The 16,711-nt window shown below is 36.6% G+C and overlaps 4 protein-coding genes across 4 annotated transcripts; 2 read left to right on the top strand and 2 right to left on the bottom strand.

Moving 5' to 3' along the window:
• Window positions 1-843: 843 nt before the first annotated feature.
• Window positions 844-3,620, bottom strand: MONOS_8143fu8144 (uncharacterized protein). The gene has a single exon (XM_067878529.1). The coding sequence runs from the start codon at window positions 3,565-3,567 to the stop codon at window positions 1,114-1,116; it is 2,454 nt and encodes an 817-aa protein (XP_067732832.1). The 5' UTR covers window positions 3,568-3,620; the 3' UTR covers window positions 844-1,113.
• A 1,782-nt stretch (window positions 3,621-5,402) lies between these two features.
• On the top strand, window positions 5,403-6,772 carry MONOS_8142 (uncharacterized protein; the record flags this gene model as incomplete). Its single annotated transcript, XM_067878528.1, has 3 exons — window positions 5,403-5,824; window positions 5,932-6,174; window positions 6,508-6,772. 3 exons carry the CDS (start codon window positions 5,403-5,405, stop codon window positions 6,770-6,772), a joined length of 930 nt encoding a protein of 309 aa, XP_067732831.1.
• Window positions 6,773-7,680: 908 nt separating this feature from the next.
• Window positions 7,681-10,060, bottom strand: MONOS_8141 (uncharacterized protein). The gene has a single exon (XM_067878527.1). It carries the CDS (start codon window positions 9,968-9,970, stop codon window positions 8,669-8,671), a length of 1,302 nt encoding a protein of 433 aa, XP_067732830.1. The 5' UTR covers window positions 9,971-10,060; the 3' UTR covers window positions 7,681-8,668.
• A 2,939-nt stretch (window positions 10,061-12,999) lies between these two features.
• MONOS_8140 (uncharacterized protein) lies at window positions 13,000-14,385 on the top strand (the record flags this gene model as incomplete). Its single annotated transcript, XM_067878526.1, has 1 exon — window positions 13,000-14,385. One exon carries the CDS (start codon window positions 13,000-13,002, stop codon window positions 14,383-14,385), a length of 1,386 nt encoding a protein of 461 aa, XP_067732829.1.
• Window positions 14,386-16,711: the final 2,326 nt, after the last annotated feature.

Raw genomic sequence — 16,711 nt, 5'->3', positions numbered from 1 at the left:
TTGAGACTTTTTTATCACAAAAAGTCAATAAAAAGAGCAATTTTTTCAATGAAAAAGCATGAAGCAAAATTTTTAACCCCAGATAAGAAAATTAAATTCATTTTGAAATCTGGTTAAGTTTCAAAATGTTATAAGTTAAATAATATTTTCATACTTTGTTCATAAAAAGCTTGAAAGACCATATTTCTCACCATTTGAAAAAAATTTAAGAAATAAAATTTTTTTCCAAAAATAATCACCATTATATCAACAAAAGACTTTGTTTCAAAATTTTCTATCTCATGCATTTTATTGAAGAAAAATGATCGATTTTGTAGTTTTCGTAATTTTTGAATAAAGAAAATCCAAAAATGAATGAAACTCATTTTCAGGAAAAAATGTGATAATAAATGATATTGATATAAGTAACAACAATTATTAATGATACACAAAGACTTCTTTCACTTTTTTTCCTTTTTGTGTTCTTCAACGAAAAGTTTTTATCATGAGGTTATTCAAAAAGAATGAAATATTCATTTTTAATATGTCATCAGATTGTCGATAATTGTAATTAATAATATCTTCAAATAATAGAAAAGTTATTTTTTTCTACCAAATAATAATTATTATTATGGTGACAGTGTGTCATTAATTGAACGATAGCTTGTATTTTTATTATATTCATCAACAAAAAAAGCTGAAAAATACTGTGAAATTAAAATTTTATTCGAAGTTGAAATATTAATATTGAAATTGAATAATTTTTGGTGTATTAATTTTGATAAACAAACAGCAGCATCAATAAATACAACAACAACGAATAAAATAATAGTAATTATTATTATAAAAATAATTATTAAAAGATTGAAGTGTGAATCATTTATTGTTGAATGAGATGATAAGACAAATGTGGATAAGAGGAAAGAGATTGAAATGGAAATACATTGAAGTGAGTCCGATCTCATATCGATGCATATGAAGATACAAAAATGAGAAGAGAGAGGAACATGAAATGCAACATGGATTCTGTGTAATTGCAACGGAACTTAAGTTCGATGATTTGATCAAATGTTTATTCGAACAAACATCGAAAATGTTTTCAATATCCTAAAACTAACACATGAATTGATAAATTCAACCTTTCATCCAAAGTGGTGGCTCAGTCTCAATGAAATATTTCCAGAGATCTGACATTGTCATTCCACTCTTGTCTTTAAGTGAATTGTAATGTCTCATCCACTCCGGTGGCTCTGTCTTGACTTCCCTTATCCACCACATCGCCATTGTCCTTCCATCCCTGTCAGCAAGCGCAATTCTATGTCTCATATATTCTGGCGGCTCTGCTTTGATGTTTTTAATCCAATGCATTACCATTGTTAATCCTTCTTTATCAGCAAATGAAGCTTCATGCCTCATCCATTCCGGAGGATCTGTCTTCGCATATTTAATCCACAGCATCGCCATTGTTTCACCATCGTTATCTTTGCGCGTTATTTCATGTCTCATCCATTCCGGCGGTTCTGTTTTGACATATTCAATCCAGTACATGGACATTGTTGATCCATATTTGTCACAGAGTATGATGTCGTGCCTCATCCAGACTGGTGGTTCTGTCTTCACAACCTGAATCCACAACATGGCCATCGTATTTCCATTGATATTCCCTAATGTTGCATCATGTCTCATCCACTCAGGTGGCTCTGTTTTGACTTCTTGAATCCATTTCATTGCCATCGTCCATTCATTCTTATTGGCAAGTTTAATATCGTGTCTCATCCATTCTGGTGGTTCTGTTTTCACGCACCAAATCCAGTACATGGCTATTGTTAATCCTTCTTTATTACAAAGCGTAATGTTATGTCTGATCCGTTCTGGCGGTTCTGTCTTTGCATGTCTTATCCAATGCATTGCCATTGTCCTTCCACTCTTATCAGAAAGCTCTGCATCGTGCCTCATCCAATCAGGTGGCTCTTTTCCGACGTGAATGATCCACGTCATGGCCATTGTCCACCCGTCCATGTCTGCAAGCACCTTGTCATGTCTCATCCATTCTGGTGGTTCAGATTTTGTCTCCATAATCCATAGCATTGATATTGTCTCTCCTCCGCTATTGCGAAGCGCAATGTCGTGCCTCATCCAGACTGGTGGCTCTGTCTTCACATATTTAATCCACAGCATGGCCATTGTTCGTCCAAACTTATCGGCAAGCGTGTTGTCGTGTCTCATCCATCCCGGTGGTTCTGTCTTGTTCTCAATGATCCATCTCATTCCCGCTGTTTGTCCATTTTCATCTTTCAATGTATCATCAAATGTCATCCATTTCGGTAATTCAGTTTTAACATATATTTTCCAATAATCTGCCATTGTCCTTCCGTTCTCGTCTTCAAGTGAATTGCAATGCCTCATCCATTTCGGTGGATCGGTTTGAACAATTTGAATCCATATCATAGCCATTGTTTCTCCTTTCTTATCACCAAGTGTAATATCGTGTCTCATCCACATTGGTGGATCTTTCTTCACAAATTGAATCCACTTCATTGCCATCGTATTTCCTTCCTTGTCTTCAAGAGAATTGCGATGCCTCATCCATCCCGGTGGTTCTGTCTTGACTTCCCTTATCCACCACATGGCCATTGTACATTCATCAATGTCTGTAAGCTCCTTGTCATGCCTCATCCATTCTGGAGGTTCTGTTCGAACAAACTGAATCCACCACATGGCCATTGTACATTCATCAATGTCTGCAAGCTCCTTGTCATGTCTCATCCATTCTGGTGGCTCTGTCTTGACATTATTAATCCACCTCATCGCCATTGTTTCACCAAAATTGTTACTAAGTGTAATGTCATGTCTCATCCATTCTGGCGGTTCTGAATGGACAAACCGAATCCACAGCATGGCCATTGTCCATCCATCAGAATCTTTAAGTGTTGCATCGTGTCTCATCCATTCTGGTGGCTCTGTCTCGACAAAGTGAATCCAATGCATAGCCATTGTGAATCCGTCCTTATTGTCAAGTGTAATGTCATGCCTCATCCATTCTGGTGGCTCCTTTTCAATAAACTGAATCCAATACATTGCCATTGTCATTCCATCTTTATCAGCAAGTGAAATATCGTGTCTCATCCATTTCGGTGGATCGGTTTGAACAAACCGAATCCATAGCATAGCCATTGTTTCGCCATAAATGGTGTGCAATGGAATGCTATGTCGCATCCACTCTGGAGGTTCTGTCTTCACAGATTTAATCCACCACATGGCCATTGTATATCCATTCTTATCAGCAAGCGCAATTCTATGTCTCATCCATTCTGGAGGTTCTGTCTTGACATCTTGAATCCATATCATGACCATTGTCTCTCCTTTCTTATTTCCAAGTGCAATGTCGTGTCTCATCCATTCTGGTGGTTCTGTTTGAACAAATTGAATCCACAACATAGCCATCGTATTTCCAAACCAATCAGCAATCGTATTTTTATGTCTTATTTTCTCAGGTGGTTCGGTTTTGAACTCCATAATCCATCGCATCGCACTTGTGAATATGCATCTAATATTTTGTTTATTCATTGTTTCCGCGTTATTGCCCATTTTGCTTGGCTTTTTAAGTTTGATCCAAAAAATAATAAAACAAAAAATAAATTATGGAATGAAAAACTTGATCATTCAGCAATACAATTTTTCTAATATTTGTGGTTAAAATGAGGATTATTATATCAGAGAGAAAATTCGGATGTTTGTCCCAATATAGCAATTGCATTGTTTTTCTTCTCGCAATAATTATTCCAAATTCAGCAAACGAAGTTTTTCTTTGGGTTTATTGCTCTTTTTTTATTGTTTGTGTTTGTCCATAATTATTATTAGAATATCTTCTTGAATGCTTCAAACTTTTGATATATTCTACCTTTTTTCCGATTTTTTGTGATTTTTACCGAACTTGATGATAGCCAAGCTTCATAAGACCTTAACGGTTGCCAAACACTTATTTATTATTTCAATAATCCCCATAAGCAGTTGAGAAAGTGGTTTTTGCTTTTTATTGCATTCTGAAAGTGGTTTATTCATTTCCATTTCGAAAATGTTTTGATTCAATGATAAATGCAACCACTTGAGTTAATACAAGTTATTATGAATCCTTTGATGTCTTGAAGAGATTTTGTTGATGCCTTTTATGATGGAAATGAGTGTGTTAACAAAAAAGAAAAGAAGAACAGTTTGTTGTTTATTAATTTTTCAATATATGAATATCTGTCTATTGATGTATTTTGTGTTTCTTTCAGGGCAGGAGGCGGAAATGAATGAAAATGAATGAAAGCGGGATATCTCGTTGTGCATGGTGGCTATCGAGTTGAGCCAGCGAATTCATATGGAAAGTGCCCAGGATGAAGGGATTGGGAAGGGAATTGGAGATGATATTTTCAGACGAAAAACAGGACATTTTTCAATGAGAAAGATGGAATTTGAGCAAAATGCATGAATCTCACATTTTTCAAAAGAGCTTGAAATCGATGCACTTGATGAAGAAATGACTTCTGGAAAGGACGATTAGCGAATCAGGTGATGAAACACTTGAAAATGGAAGGAATAAAAAAATTGAATTGAAGAGAACAGTTGCCAATTCAATATTAGACAGAAAATTGCCTATAAAAATGTTTTTAAGGTTTTTTTATGCATTTTTATTTTTGAAGTTATTATTATTTTTTCATTCAGGCTGTTGAAAGAACCAGGGATTGGAGGGCTTTAAAGAAGAAAAAGGAAAAATAAAATTTCTACAACAGCAACAGCGATACACCATTTCTTCGAACTTCGATTTGGATGTCACATGATCAACTTTTCTAAGATGGTTTTTCATTTTTTTCATTTGTGAGTCCTAATCAAACAGACAAAGAAGACTTTTTTGTTTAAAAATAAATAGAAGAAGACAAAGAAACGACCGACATTTCCACATTCAACTAATTCAACAGGAATTAATGAGGAAAAATCCATCTGAGGAAGATTTATCTGCATCAACGTCATTCCATCTGTTAGTGCTCCAGTTGCATCAGAAACATTTCAATGGCCAATGGATGTTTCATTCAACACACAAAATGTTTTTACTGAAAGCGCTGTTAATTTGGGTGATTCTAACTTTGCCGAATATTCTGCTGGAAATGCTGCTGACTTCTTCTTATTTGGTTCAAATTCACCACAAGCCACGCCAACAGAGAGAGAAAGAGAGAGAAGAATTTTATTCACTACATCTGCTCTTCTTCTTCTTCATATTTTATTGCTGATAGCTGTATTTGATTATCTTCTTCTACGTTATCTTCATCTTCTGCCTTCTTCAGGATGCGGAATGAGCGAAAATTGAGTGAATCTGAACAAAATCCACTCTTTTTGAGCATTGCTCGAAAAGACATCGCTTTTGGCGATTTTTTTATTGGAAAATGTTAATAACCTTTTACCCAACACAGATGAATGAAACAAGGAGAAGATGGCAAAAGAATGAAAATAGTTACACAGAGAAGACAAGAAAATCAGCCCAACCGAAAAGAGAGACAGGTCACTTTCACAGAAACGCATCTGAATCTTCTTCTTCTTCTTCTTCTTCTTCTTCCTCCTCCTCCTCTTCTTCTTCTTTGCCTGGTTTGCCTGCTCTTCCTCAATTAAAAGTTGAGCAATTTAATACTTCTTCTTTTTCACGTTTTTCTTCGATTTCTTCTCATATCCTTCATCATCGATCTGCTTCTCCATATTCTTTCTGCGAAGTGAGCGAAGTTGAAGAAAACGATGAAAACGATGAAAAAGACGAAGAAAACGACGAAGCAAACGACCCTGCAGATGACTCAGATAATCCTTCACATACGCGGTAGTTAACAGAACGAGATGTTCGAATGGATTTTGTTTCAACATGCGTCTTCAGAGCGAATCAAATGCAACATTCACTAATGATGCAGCCAAGTGAGTTTTCAATAGGACACTTTGTGGTGTCTGTGCGTCGTTGATTGGATATGGGTCGTATGGAGATGGAGAGGAGGAAGAGGAAGAGAAGGAGAAGGAGAAGGAGAAGGAGAAGGAGAAGGAGAAGGAGAAGGAGAAGGAGAAGGAGAAGGAGGAGAAAGGACAGAAAGAGAAGCTGAAGTCGCAAGCGAGAGACAAGAAAGAAGAGAAGAAGGTATCTGAGACAGGACATCAATCGGGATTGGATGTTGAGGGGTTGTTTGAGGAAGAAGAAAAAAGAGAGGAGAAGGAAGAGGAAGGGGAAAGCAGTATTAGAGCAAGCATTCATCGAAGAAGGGGATTTGTCACAAGATGAAAATTCGAATCAGAACGATGGAAGTGAAGGTGATTTGAGTTTGCGTTACGAAGGAGACAACGACGGTTAAGCTGAAGGAGCTTGTTCAAAAAAAATAGAAGGGATTCTGTTTGATATGCAGAAGATTGTCTTCAACGTCGTACCGCTGAGTGACATGCGCGCAATAGGAGGATGCAATATCCGGAACAACGACTAGCTTAGGCTGATGCCATGTCATCTTGTGTGTGTAATATAAGCAAAATGGCAGATGAGGCAAACGAAGCAGATGAAAGAGAGGTGATGTTGGGTAGGAGAATGGCAATGTGGATGGTTGAGACGGCAGGAGCAGGTGCATTGGCAGTGCTGATGCTGAGAACGTTGATGCAATCGAATGCAATACAGAGGATGGGCAATGCTTGGGCTATGCCTCGAAGAGCATTTCAGATTGACAACTCTTTAACAGTGGATGTTCAGATCAGTTCAAAGAAATTGTTGAATATGGAAGCAGAAAATGAGCATTAGCTTTGCTTCTGCTTCTTGTGGCTCTTTTGCAGATGGTTGTGAATGTGGTGTTGAGGAAGAAGAAGAGACAGCACCAATTGCGAAGTTACTGCAGGTGGAACATTCGAAGGAGGAGAAGAGGAAATTATATCTTCACGTTGCTTCTTTTCAAACTGATCCAATTGAGCGGAGCCATTTCCATCTGGATTTTGAGCTGTATCTGTTTGTGTGCATTGTGGAGGGAGAAGGCAGCAATGCGAGGGCATTGTATTTTCTGCATCCGAGAAGGAGGACATTAGATACTTGTGGTAGAGCACGCTGCTGAACAGCCAGAGCGAAGAGATTTAGCGAATATGTCGCAGGAGGCAGAGAAAATAGTGTTGCTGAGGTTTCTGGAGAAGGAGAATCTGCATCGAGCAGAGTTAAATTTTCAATGATATTGTTTCGGAAGGAGGAGAAGAAATTGTTAGACAGAGTGATTGGGTACTGTTGATTGTGTGCATAAAGAAGCCAGTGACAAAAGCAGAGGTGTGAGCGCTGCAGTGAAGCCCGTTTATCAATGTGCGGACTTTTGTGTTTGGAAAAGAGTGCTGAAAATGTGAATATGAAAAATCCACAATAAATATAAATATAAAAGGAAAAAACAAGTTGCAAACCATCGGTTTTGATTATTATTTTGTTCATTTGAACTTGTGTGATCCATATTTGATTTCACAAATTGTTGATTATCATTTTGAGCATTTTCATATTCTATCTAAATTTAAGCTTTAGCAATAATCAGAACTCTTGCTAATTGTCAGTAAAGAATCGAAATATTCCATGAAAATTTCATGAATCAGCAATTACAAGATAAACCGAAAAATTACATCACATGTTCATCATTAATTCTCAATTTTTATTTTGGTCAAAAAATAGAAATATTATTTTTATTTCAAATTGTCTTTTTCTTCCAAAGAGGTTTGTAATGAAGAAGCAAACTTCATAGTGAACGTTGAAATTTTTCATGAGAATAATGGCAACGGAATGAAAAATAATTAACTGCGATGGGACAAAATTTCAATTAATCACGACTTTTCAAAAAGAATTACACAGTTTTTTTAATAAAAATTGAAAAAAAAAAATCAGAATATTAGGCGAATAGAAATGTTTTCGAAATGAAGAAAAAGAAGTTGTCAAAATTCTCAAAAACAAAGAGAAATTATTCTCTTTATGAAAATAAAAATAATATTTGTAATGGATTGACAAAACTGTTGAACTGGATGAATAAAAACACGCACATCATTCAAACCAATAGAGTGAATGGAGATGCTCTCAAAGAGTAAAATAAAAGTCAGCAAAAATTATTTTCTCAAATAATAATTGCTCGCTTTGAATTTTAAAAAAACTATTAAAATTGACAGAAATCCTTTCAACAATTCGCGGAGTTATACAAACAAGTGAGAATAAAAAGAAAATGGATTGAAATGAATATTCTTTGAAGAATATCAAAAATACAAAAAAAGAAAAATAAAAAGACCAAGCAAAAAGATAAAAGTTCAGCAAATATCATTAAAATCGTTGAAATGATGCAAAGCTGCTGCCCAGATATTTGTGTGCCTGTTGGCACAAATAAAACTACAAGAAATCTTCGGATCCATAAAATAAACATTTGATATGAAAAATTCAATTTATCTTTTAAAGAAATGGCTTTGTTTCAACACGATTTTCTCTGCAATTAGCCGTTTTATTCCCATCAACATCATCGATTTCAATGCCTCCTCCCATCAATCTTTAAAGTTTGATCAAGATATATTTGATTCAGCACATGGTGATAAGGATAAAAAATAATGACTTTGTTAAACATATTGCATTATTCCTAATGATGTTCCGGCTTTATTCTAAATAATGAAATGCGTTCCCTCAATTCTTCAATCTGTATCAGTGTTCGGATGGCTGGTATATCATCCATATCGGTGGATCACTTCTCACATAGATTTCCCAAAATTCAGCCAAAATCCTTCCATCAGAATCAGCTTGCATAATGTTGTGTCTCATCCACTCTGGTGGCTCTGTCTTCACATTTTTGATCCACAACATAGCCATTGTTTTTCCATCCTTATCGGAAATTGAAGCATCATGTCGAATTTCGACAGGCGGTTCTGTTTTCACTCGTTCAATCCACAACATAGCCATTGTTTTCCCCTCGTTGTCAACCTGTATAATGCCATTTTCCATCCATTCTGGTGGTTCACTCTTAATAAGACTTCTCCAATGATCTGCCATCGTATTTCCTCTCTTATCGTTAAGTGTTACATCGTGTCTCATCCATTCTGGAGGTTCTGTTTTGATGTCTTGAATCCACCACATAGCCATTGTTTTACCACAGCTATCGGCAAGTGTAATATTGTGTCTCATCCATTCTGGTGGCTCTGATTTTACAGATTGGATCCAGTGCATTGCCATCGTCATTCCGTTATCATCCACAAGTGTTATGCTATGCCTCATCCATTCCAGTGGCTCTGTTTTTTTCTCCTCAATCCACTTCATTGACAATGTCCTCCCATCCTTCTTGCTTTGTGTGTTATCCATTATCATCCATAAAGGAGGTTCTGTCTTAACTTCCTTTAACCAATGCATTGCCATTGTTCGCCCAAACTTATCGGTAAGTGTGTTGTTGTGTCTCATCCATTCTGGCGGGTCTGTTTTAACCCAGAAAATCCACTTCATAGCCATTGTTTTTCCATCTTTATCTGCACGCGTTATATCATGTCTCATCCAATCCGGTGGATCGGTTTGAACAGATTGAATCCACCACATAGCCATTGTTGATCCAAAATGATCTTTTAATGTGATATCGTGTCTCATCCATTCAGGTGGTTCTGTCTTCACATATTCAATCCATAGCATAGCCATTGTTTGTTCCCAAATACCTCCTTTTATTGTAATATCGTGTCTCATCCATTCTGGTGGTTCTGCCTTGACATGAATGACCCAGGTCATGGCCATTGTCCATCCATCCTTGTCTGCAACTTCATTGTCATGTCTCATCCATTCTGGTGGCTCGTTCTTAACAAACTGAATCCACAGCATTGCCATTGTCCTTCCCCGCATATTCCTTATCGAAATATCATGTCTCATATATTTTGGTGGCTCTGTTTTGTTCTCCACAATCCAATTCATTGCTCTTGTCATTCCACATTCATCTATCTTTGGGTTTAAAGAGCCCGCTTCGTTTCCCATTCTGTCTGTGTTTTTGAGCGGATACAATGAAGTGCTGTTTGTTTTTCAATCGAAAAAGAAAAGATCAAAAAAATGAAATAATTTGTAAAGGGCGAAAAATATTTTAAATAGCGTTTTTTCAAAATATGACAAACATATTTCACAATATTGGTTAAACATCTGCGTCACCTTGAAATAGGTGGGCTCTCGTCAGTCAGTATCCGTTTGTTTTTTTTTTTTTTTTTTTTTTTTTTTTTTTTTTTTTTACCAGAAACAAACTATTTTTTTAAATTATGCTTAGAAAAGGATAAAACACTTTCCAATAATTCAAAATTTACTAAACAAAAATTTCATCACAATTTCAATCAATAAACCTTAATTAAATATTTATTATTTCAATTCTTTTTTTATAGCTCTAGAGAGTTCACAACTTCGCGATGAATGCACAACATAATTCTTCAATTATTCGATAATATTTTCCAAGAATTGTTATCAGTTTTTCATTTTCATTAATAAAAATTTTTTGAAAAGAATAAAAGTTGATTATATTTTTATGTGCAACAAGTTTTTATTTCGAAAGACATAATAATCATGATTTTTGTATTGCTTTTTTGCTATTAGCAAAAGACAATTTATTCCTTTTTATTTAACAATTGTTTATTTTTACAAAAAAATTTATTTCATATGTTGTTCGGAAAAAAAATGACATGAGATAATAATTATTCATGAATATGAAAAAAAAATTCATTGTTATGAAAATACTTTCAAACAATCAGATTAGAATAGATAGTCCACTTCAATTTAAGTCTCTTATAAATTTTATTTTTATTTTTCATTTAATTGTTGCTCTGATCCTTTGTGATTGTTTTAACTTTGTACAAATGAAAAGTTAGTAAGCATCACAGCGATTTTTATTTACCTTTTTGATTTTCTTCAAACCCTTTTTTATTTTTATTTAACTTTATCTTTATCTTTATCTGTATTTTCTTTCTCTTCTTCTCTTTCTTCTCCTTCTCCTTGTATCGATATAACTTCATCCAATTATTCATCTTCCATCAACTGATTTCAAATACTTCTTAAAAATTCTTCTTTTCTTCTTCTTCCATCAAATTATTTGCATGACTTTCTTTTTACTCTCTTCTTCTTCTTCTTCTTCTTTCACCTCCAGCATTTGGAAAATATTGCATAAAAGTTCATCAAAAGAATTAGAAGAGCTGACAGCTGAGCCATGAAAGATGGAGCAAAGTGTATCTGCTGCTCAACAAAGGCTGCTGTCGAGAAAGCAACAGCAACATGTTTGTTTCAAATAAATTGTCTTTCTTTATTTCTTTTTTAACTCTTCTATGTCATATTTATTTTCTCCTTCTCTCTTTCTCTTTCTATAGATATATATATGATCTTTCTCTCTCTTTTACCAATTTGATTTCCATTTCTTTGCATTTGTGTCAATTCAGAACAAAGTGTATGCGAGTTTATTTATTCAAATCAGCTTCAATGCATAACGCTTTTCTTAGCAATTATTTGTTGATTTCTCTTCTCTATTATAATATTTTCTCCCATATTTCTATTTCTTTTCTCATCTTCTCTCTTCTCTCTTCTTCTGTTCTCTTCTCTATCTTCTCTTCTCTATCTTTTTCATCTCCTTTTCCTCTTCCTCTTCATCTTCATCTTCATCTTCATCTTTTCATTCTTTTTCTTCTCATTTCCAACTATACCCAGCGCATTCCCACTACCCTCCGCCCTCTCCGCCTCTCCAACAACGCTGCTCCTCCTGTTTCTTGTGTGAATTACGTTCCTTCTCCGCCTCATCTTCCGCCTCGTAATTTTGTTCCTTCGAATCCTTCACGGACAGACCATGGATAGAGGAAAGAGGAGAGAGGGAAAGGGAAAGGGAAAGGGAAGAAGTTGAAGAGAGAGAGCGAAGAAGGAGGAAGAAGAGGAAGAAGAAGAAGAGGAGGAGGAGGAGGAGGAGTTGAGTTTGGGAATGGAGATTTGGAGAAGAAACAGAAGAAGAAGGAGAAGAGGAAGAGAATAGAAATAGAGGGAGGGGGAATATATGTGGGAAGAAGAGGGAAGAGGAACGAGAAGGGGGAGAGAATGAGAATAAAAAGGAAAAGAAAATTTTCATTGAAAATTCTCTTTCTGAGCTAATTCATTTCACCAACAGTCAAAAACCTCCTTTTCTTCGATCAACACAGCCAGCTTCTATCAGAAAACATATCAAATGTATCACCTTCACCTTCTTCTTCTTCTTCTTCTTCTTCTTCAGATTCTTCTTCTTCTTCTTCAGATTCTTCTTCTTCTTCTTCTTCCACATCTCCTTCTAACTCATCCATTAAAAATTCTTCCATTCGCTCACCTTCTTCTTCTCATTCTCCTTCTTCTTCTGCTTCTGTTGGGAAGACAATCACTGAGTCTGCTGTGTCGCTTGCCCTCAGACACTACAGCTATCTCATCTTCTCCACACTCTCTTCTGTCGTCTTCTCTTCTCTGCCTTCTCTTTTCTCTTCTCTCACATCATCTCTCTTCCCTTCTTCCTCTTCTTCCTCTTCTTCCTCCTCCTCCTCCTCTTATCTTCTTTTTCTTCTTCTTCTTCAACAGAACAGCGTGCTGCTTCGCCTTCACTTTCAATGTAGCCTTCTTCTTTATCCTCTTCCACATTTTTATCTTCATCAACATTCACTTCTTCTTCTTCTTCCCCTTCACTCACATCAGACAACTCTCCGTCTTCCGCCTCACCTTCTGCCTCACCTTCTGCCTCTTCTCCTCCTTCTTCTCCTATTCCATTGCAAACACCTCAATCACCTCAGCCATCTCAACCAATTCAATCTATTCAATCAATTCAATCATTAAATTCATATCAATCATATCAGTCATATCTATCACCACATGACCCTCACTCTTCCATTGCAAAAGCTGACTCCACAGGCAGTTTGCTGCTGAGAAGCAAAGAAACCGTTCAAAAACACTCCTCAAAGGAAACAAATAGAATGCTTCCTTTCTCTAACAATCAGCTCCATTCATCCACATCCTTCGTTTCTTATTAGTCGATGTTCTTGTCGTCCCCTTCAGCTGTGCCTGTGAAGGCTGCCTATGGAAGAACAAAGAGCGATGTGATTAATTCTCGTCCTTCTGTTTCTTCTTCTGTTTCTTCTTCTTCACAATCTTCACATCCTTCTCAGCACCCCTACACCCAACAAAGCACATACCAGCCTTCCTCTCTCAAGTCCTCCCTTCACTTTGACGAGCCGCAATCCCATTCAACATCCTTTTTCCTTCGCTTCATCAGCAATTCTTCTTCTTCATCATCATCCAAAAGACGTTCAATGCTCTTTGAAAGAACTCTTGTTCTGCAGTCGTCGCGTCAGCTGGTTGCGTCGCTTTATGTGCGTCTGCCGTCAGATGAGGTGGAAGTGCTGAGAGGAGTGACATCGCTCCTCTGGTTTATGCAGGCTGCTCTTTCTTCGCTTTCTTTGCTTGGCGAAGACAACAGCAGCAACAACAGTAACAGCAACAGCAGCGATGGAAGAAGCAGAAGTGATAGAAGTGATAGAATCACAGATTATCCTCTTTTTGCAGATGAAGATGGAAGCACAGCCAGACTCGATTGCCTTCTGCCTTCTTCTACTTTCTCAAAGCACTTGGCAATGCTTACAAAAGCGAGCACAGAAAGATTGTTTGTTTCACTAGGCAAAGCAGAGGGACAAACACATTCTCATTCGCAATCACAGACACTGATGAAAACACAGACACATACACAGAATACCACACAGTCAACGATATTCTCTCTGAAGAAGCGGGCAGAGTCGTTCACATCCTCAATGTTTCTGAGAGAAGTGTCCAGCTGCAGAATTCAGCTTCTGTATGAGACTGTCCTTCCGTTTGACCCGTTTCTGTTGCGTGTGATAGCATTGGTGGATGGGAAGCATGTGCCATATACCACACAAATCATATGCAATTCGCTAGTCCTCTGGAAAATCCAGTTGTCTTCTTCAGATGCAAACCTTTTGTCTTCATCAAGTTCATTGGCTTCTTCTTTAAACACAGATTCATTTGGTCTTTTGAAGAGAATCTTAAAAACACAACGCATAACAAAGCATTCAGTCAAACATTCAGAAACCGACATTGAAGACTCTCAGCTCAGCTATTCCAATCAAAAATGCAGAGGCAGATCAAATTCAGTTCCTATGTTTAACAAAACGCAATCAACAGCAAATATTTTTTCTTCTTCTTCTTCCTCAGAATCCTCGTCTCCCATCCACATCTCCCACCCAAACCGTATCTGCTCCTTTTTCACCACTGCCCCCAGATCTTCTTCCTGCGCATACGTATTCTTCCCCCACCGCGCCTCGTTCTTGCTGAACCCCAACGGCTTCACCTCCACATCCGTACTCACCGAGCTCTCCTCGCATGCAAAAACTCGCGTCGCCCACTGAACTCCGAACACAAGCACACTGAAGTTGTTCCTCCTGATACTGCTTGATTGTTTTTGCTTCAGTAACTTCGCTGCCCCAACATCCACAGCCAGCGCTCCGCCTTCTCCGCTCTCTGGCGCTCCGATGTTCGACATATTCACCCCCACAAACTCGCACACCATCCATACCACCTCCATCACAGCCTCCTCAGACACACTCCCCACATACTCCAACACGATGCTCGTGTTCCTCACCAGCAGTTTTAAGCCTGTGCAATGCACCAGTTGAAACTCTTCCGCATCGCATGCATCTGCTTCCACCTCTGCCTCCAGACTGCAAAAACACAACTTGATTATCCTTCAAATCCAGCGCCCCGCCTTCCACCATAAGCGCATTCTCTGCTCCATCTCCAAACAGGTTAGATTCTATTCTTCTCAAATCACATATTTCACCTTTTTCTTTCTATTTTTGCTCACTCATAATCCAGCGAATAAACTTCTATTTTCTTTCAAAATAAAAATAAATTGAATTCTCGAGCTGTGTTTCGGTTTTTTGTAAAAGTTAAAAAAACTGGCAAAAATAGAAAAAAATAAAATTTAACAAATAACAAGAAATGATTAATTTGTGTGTGTGTGTGTATATAAATATTGACATTTTCCACCAGACATCAGAGACGAAGAAGGGCATTAAGCGTTCTGTCAGACAATTTGTGACGACGATCTCCAATTATTCTACGAGCTTTTGAAAATATTCTTTCACAAAATGATTCACTACAAGGAGAAGTTGTTATGCAGAAAGCTATGTTGGAGAATATCATATGCATTTCGCTATAGGAACAAAAATCCTGGTAGAAAATGTAACCATCTTCCTCAACGACGTCATCCTTATCTTTTTTAAGCAAAAGTTCTTTGAGTAATCTTAAACACTGAGCCTTTATTTTGTGATGATTTTCATTCAACATATGATCCAACATAGCTCTAAAACATGCAACGATCCTGCCAAACCAATCAGAAAATGTGTAATCCCAAATAGTCTTCAATGTTTTGTTTTCTATATCAATATTGCTCACTTCAATTCTTCTGAAACGAGAAAATTTGCATATAAAATCCACATCGCTTTCGCTTTCGCTTTCGCTTTCGATTGTTTCTTCATTTTTCGTTCGTTCTTTTTGATTTGTTGTATTTTCTTTAATAATTTGTGCTCTTTCTGATATGTCTTCTGGAAAACTGTCCGATTTTTCAAAACGTTTGGTAGTTTTTCTTGTTCTGTAGAAATTGATAAGATTTGTTTGATTGCATTCATGCAGAAATTCATCATTCTTTTCTTCCTCCTCCGCCAAAATCAACCCAAACAAATCTTGCTCTTCAAAATCATCAGTTTCATAATGTTCATCAACTCCTTTTGCTTTTTCCTGTAAATTTGAACAAAGCGTTGATATGAAACAATATAATTCTTGAAGCTTTGTAATTGAAAACTCAACATTTTGAGTTTTTGTGCAGTTTGTTGTATCAGAAGCAGTGAAAACTGATACGGTTCCGGTCTCTCTTAATTCTTCATCCTCTTTTTCGGAGTTTTCAAATGCCTTTTGCAGTTTTTCTGTGGAAAGAAATGTAACGTCTTGAGAAAGTTGATCCGATAAAGTTTTGATATAAGGATTATGAATTGACATATATGGTGTTGAATCATGGAAAATGGAAAATGTGGGGAATGATGAAATATTTGTGGAGGATGGGGAAGAAGAAGACGATGACGATGACGATGATGATGATGACGACGAAGAAGAAGAATGAATAGATAAGTTTTGATTCTGACACATTGATCCAGATGAATCTTCCCCGCAATAATGAGATAGAGATTCGCTTGGTTTTTCCGCATCATTAAAAATGGTTTTGGAAACTTTAAAAAATATATCATCAAGAAAAAAGATAAATTATTATTGTTTTTAAAAAACATATATTTTTCTTTGAAATACAAACGTTCCCTTGGGTCGCAAGTGAATTTATGAGTTCTATGCTTATGTGATCCAATCGGTGTTAGTGCGTAAGATGTTGCAATGAGTTGTCCAGAAAAATCACAAAGTGTGTAATTATATAACAAAATGACAATATCTGTCAATGAGTTATGCCATTCTCCATCTGCGAAATACACATTTGTTGAAAAAGAATAAAACAAATTCATTGCTTGAATTATAACAGGAAAAGCATCTCCAAGTTTTGTCGATTCTTTTTCAAAAATTAGATGCATCGAATAAAGTGGATACAACAACAATTCAGTGAGTGCAATTTCAAATATTTCGTTGTCTGAAAGCATTCTGGTTTTGCTTATTATTGATTGATTCTGCCTGATA

The sequence above is a fragment of the Monocercomonoides exilis genome (assembly GCF_001643675.1).
Source record: "Monocercomonoides exilis strain PA203 chromosome Unknown scaffold8-1962414, whole genome shotgun sequence".
NCBI lineage: Eukaryota > Preaxostyla > Oxymonadida > Polymastigidae > Monocercomonoides > Monocercomonoides exilis.
Note: the sequence above shows the minus strand (reverse complement) of the source record. Positions and strands in the feature narration are given on the sequence as shown.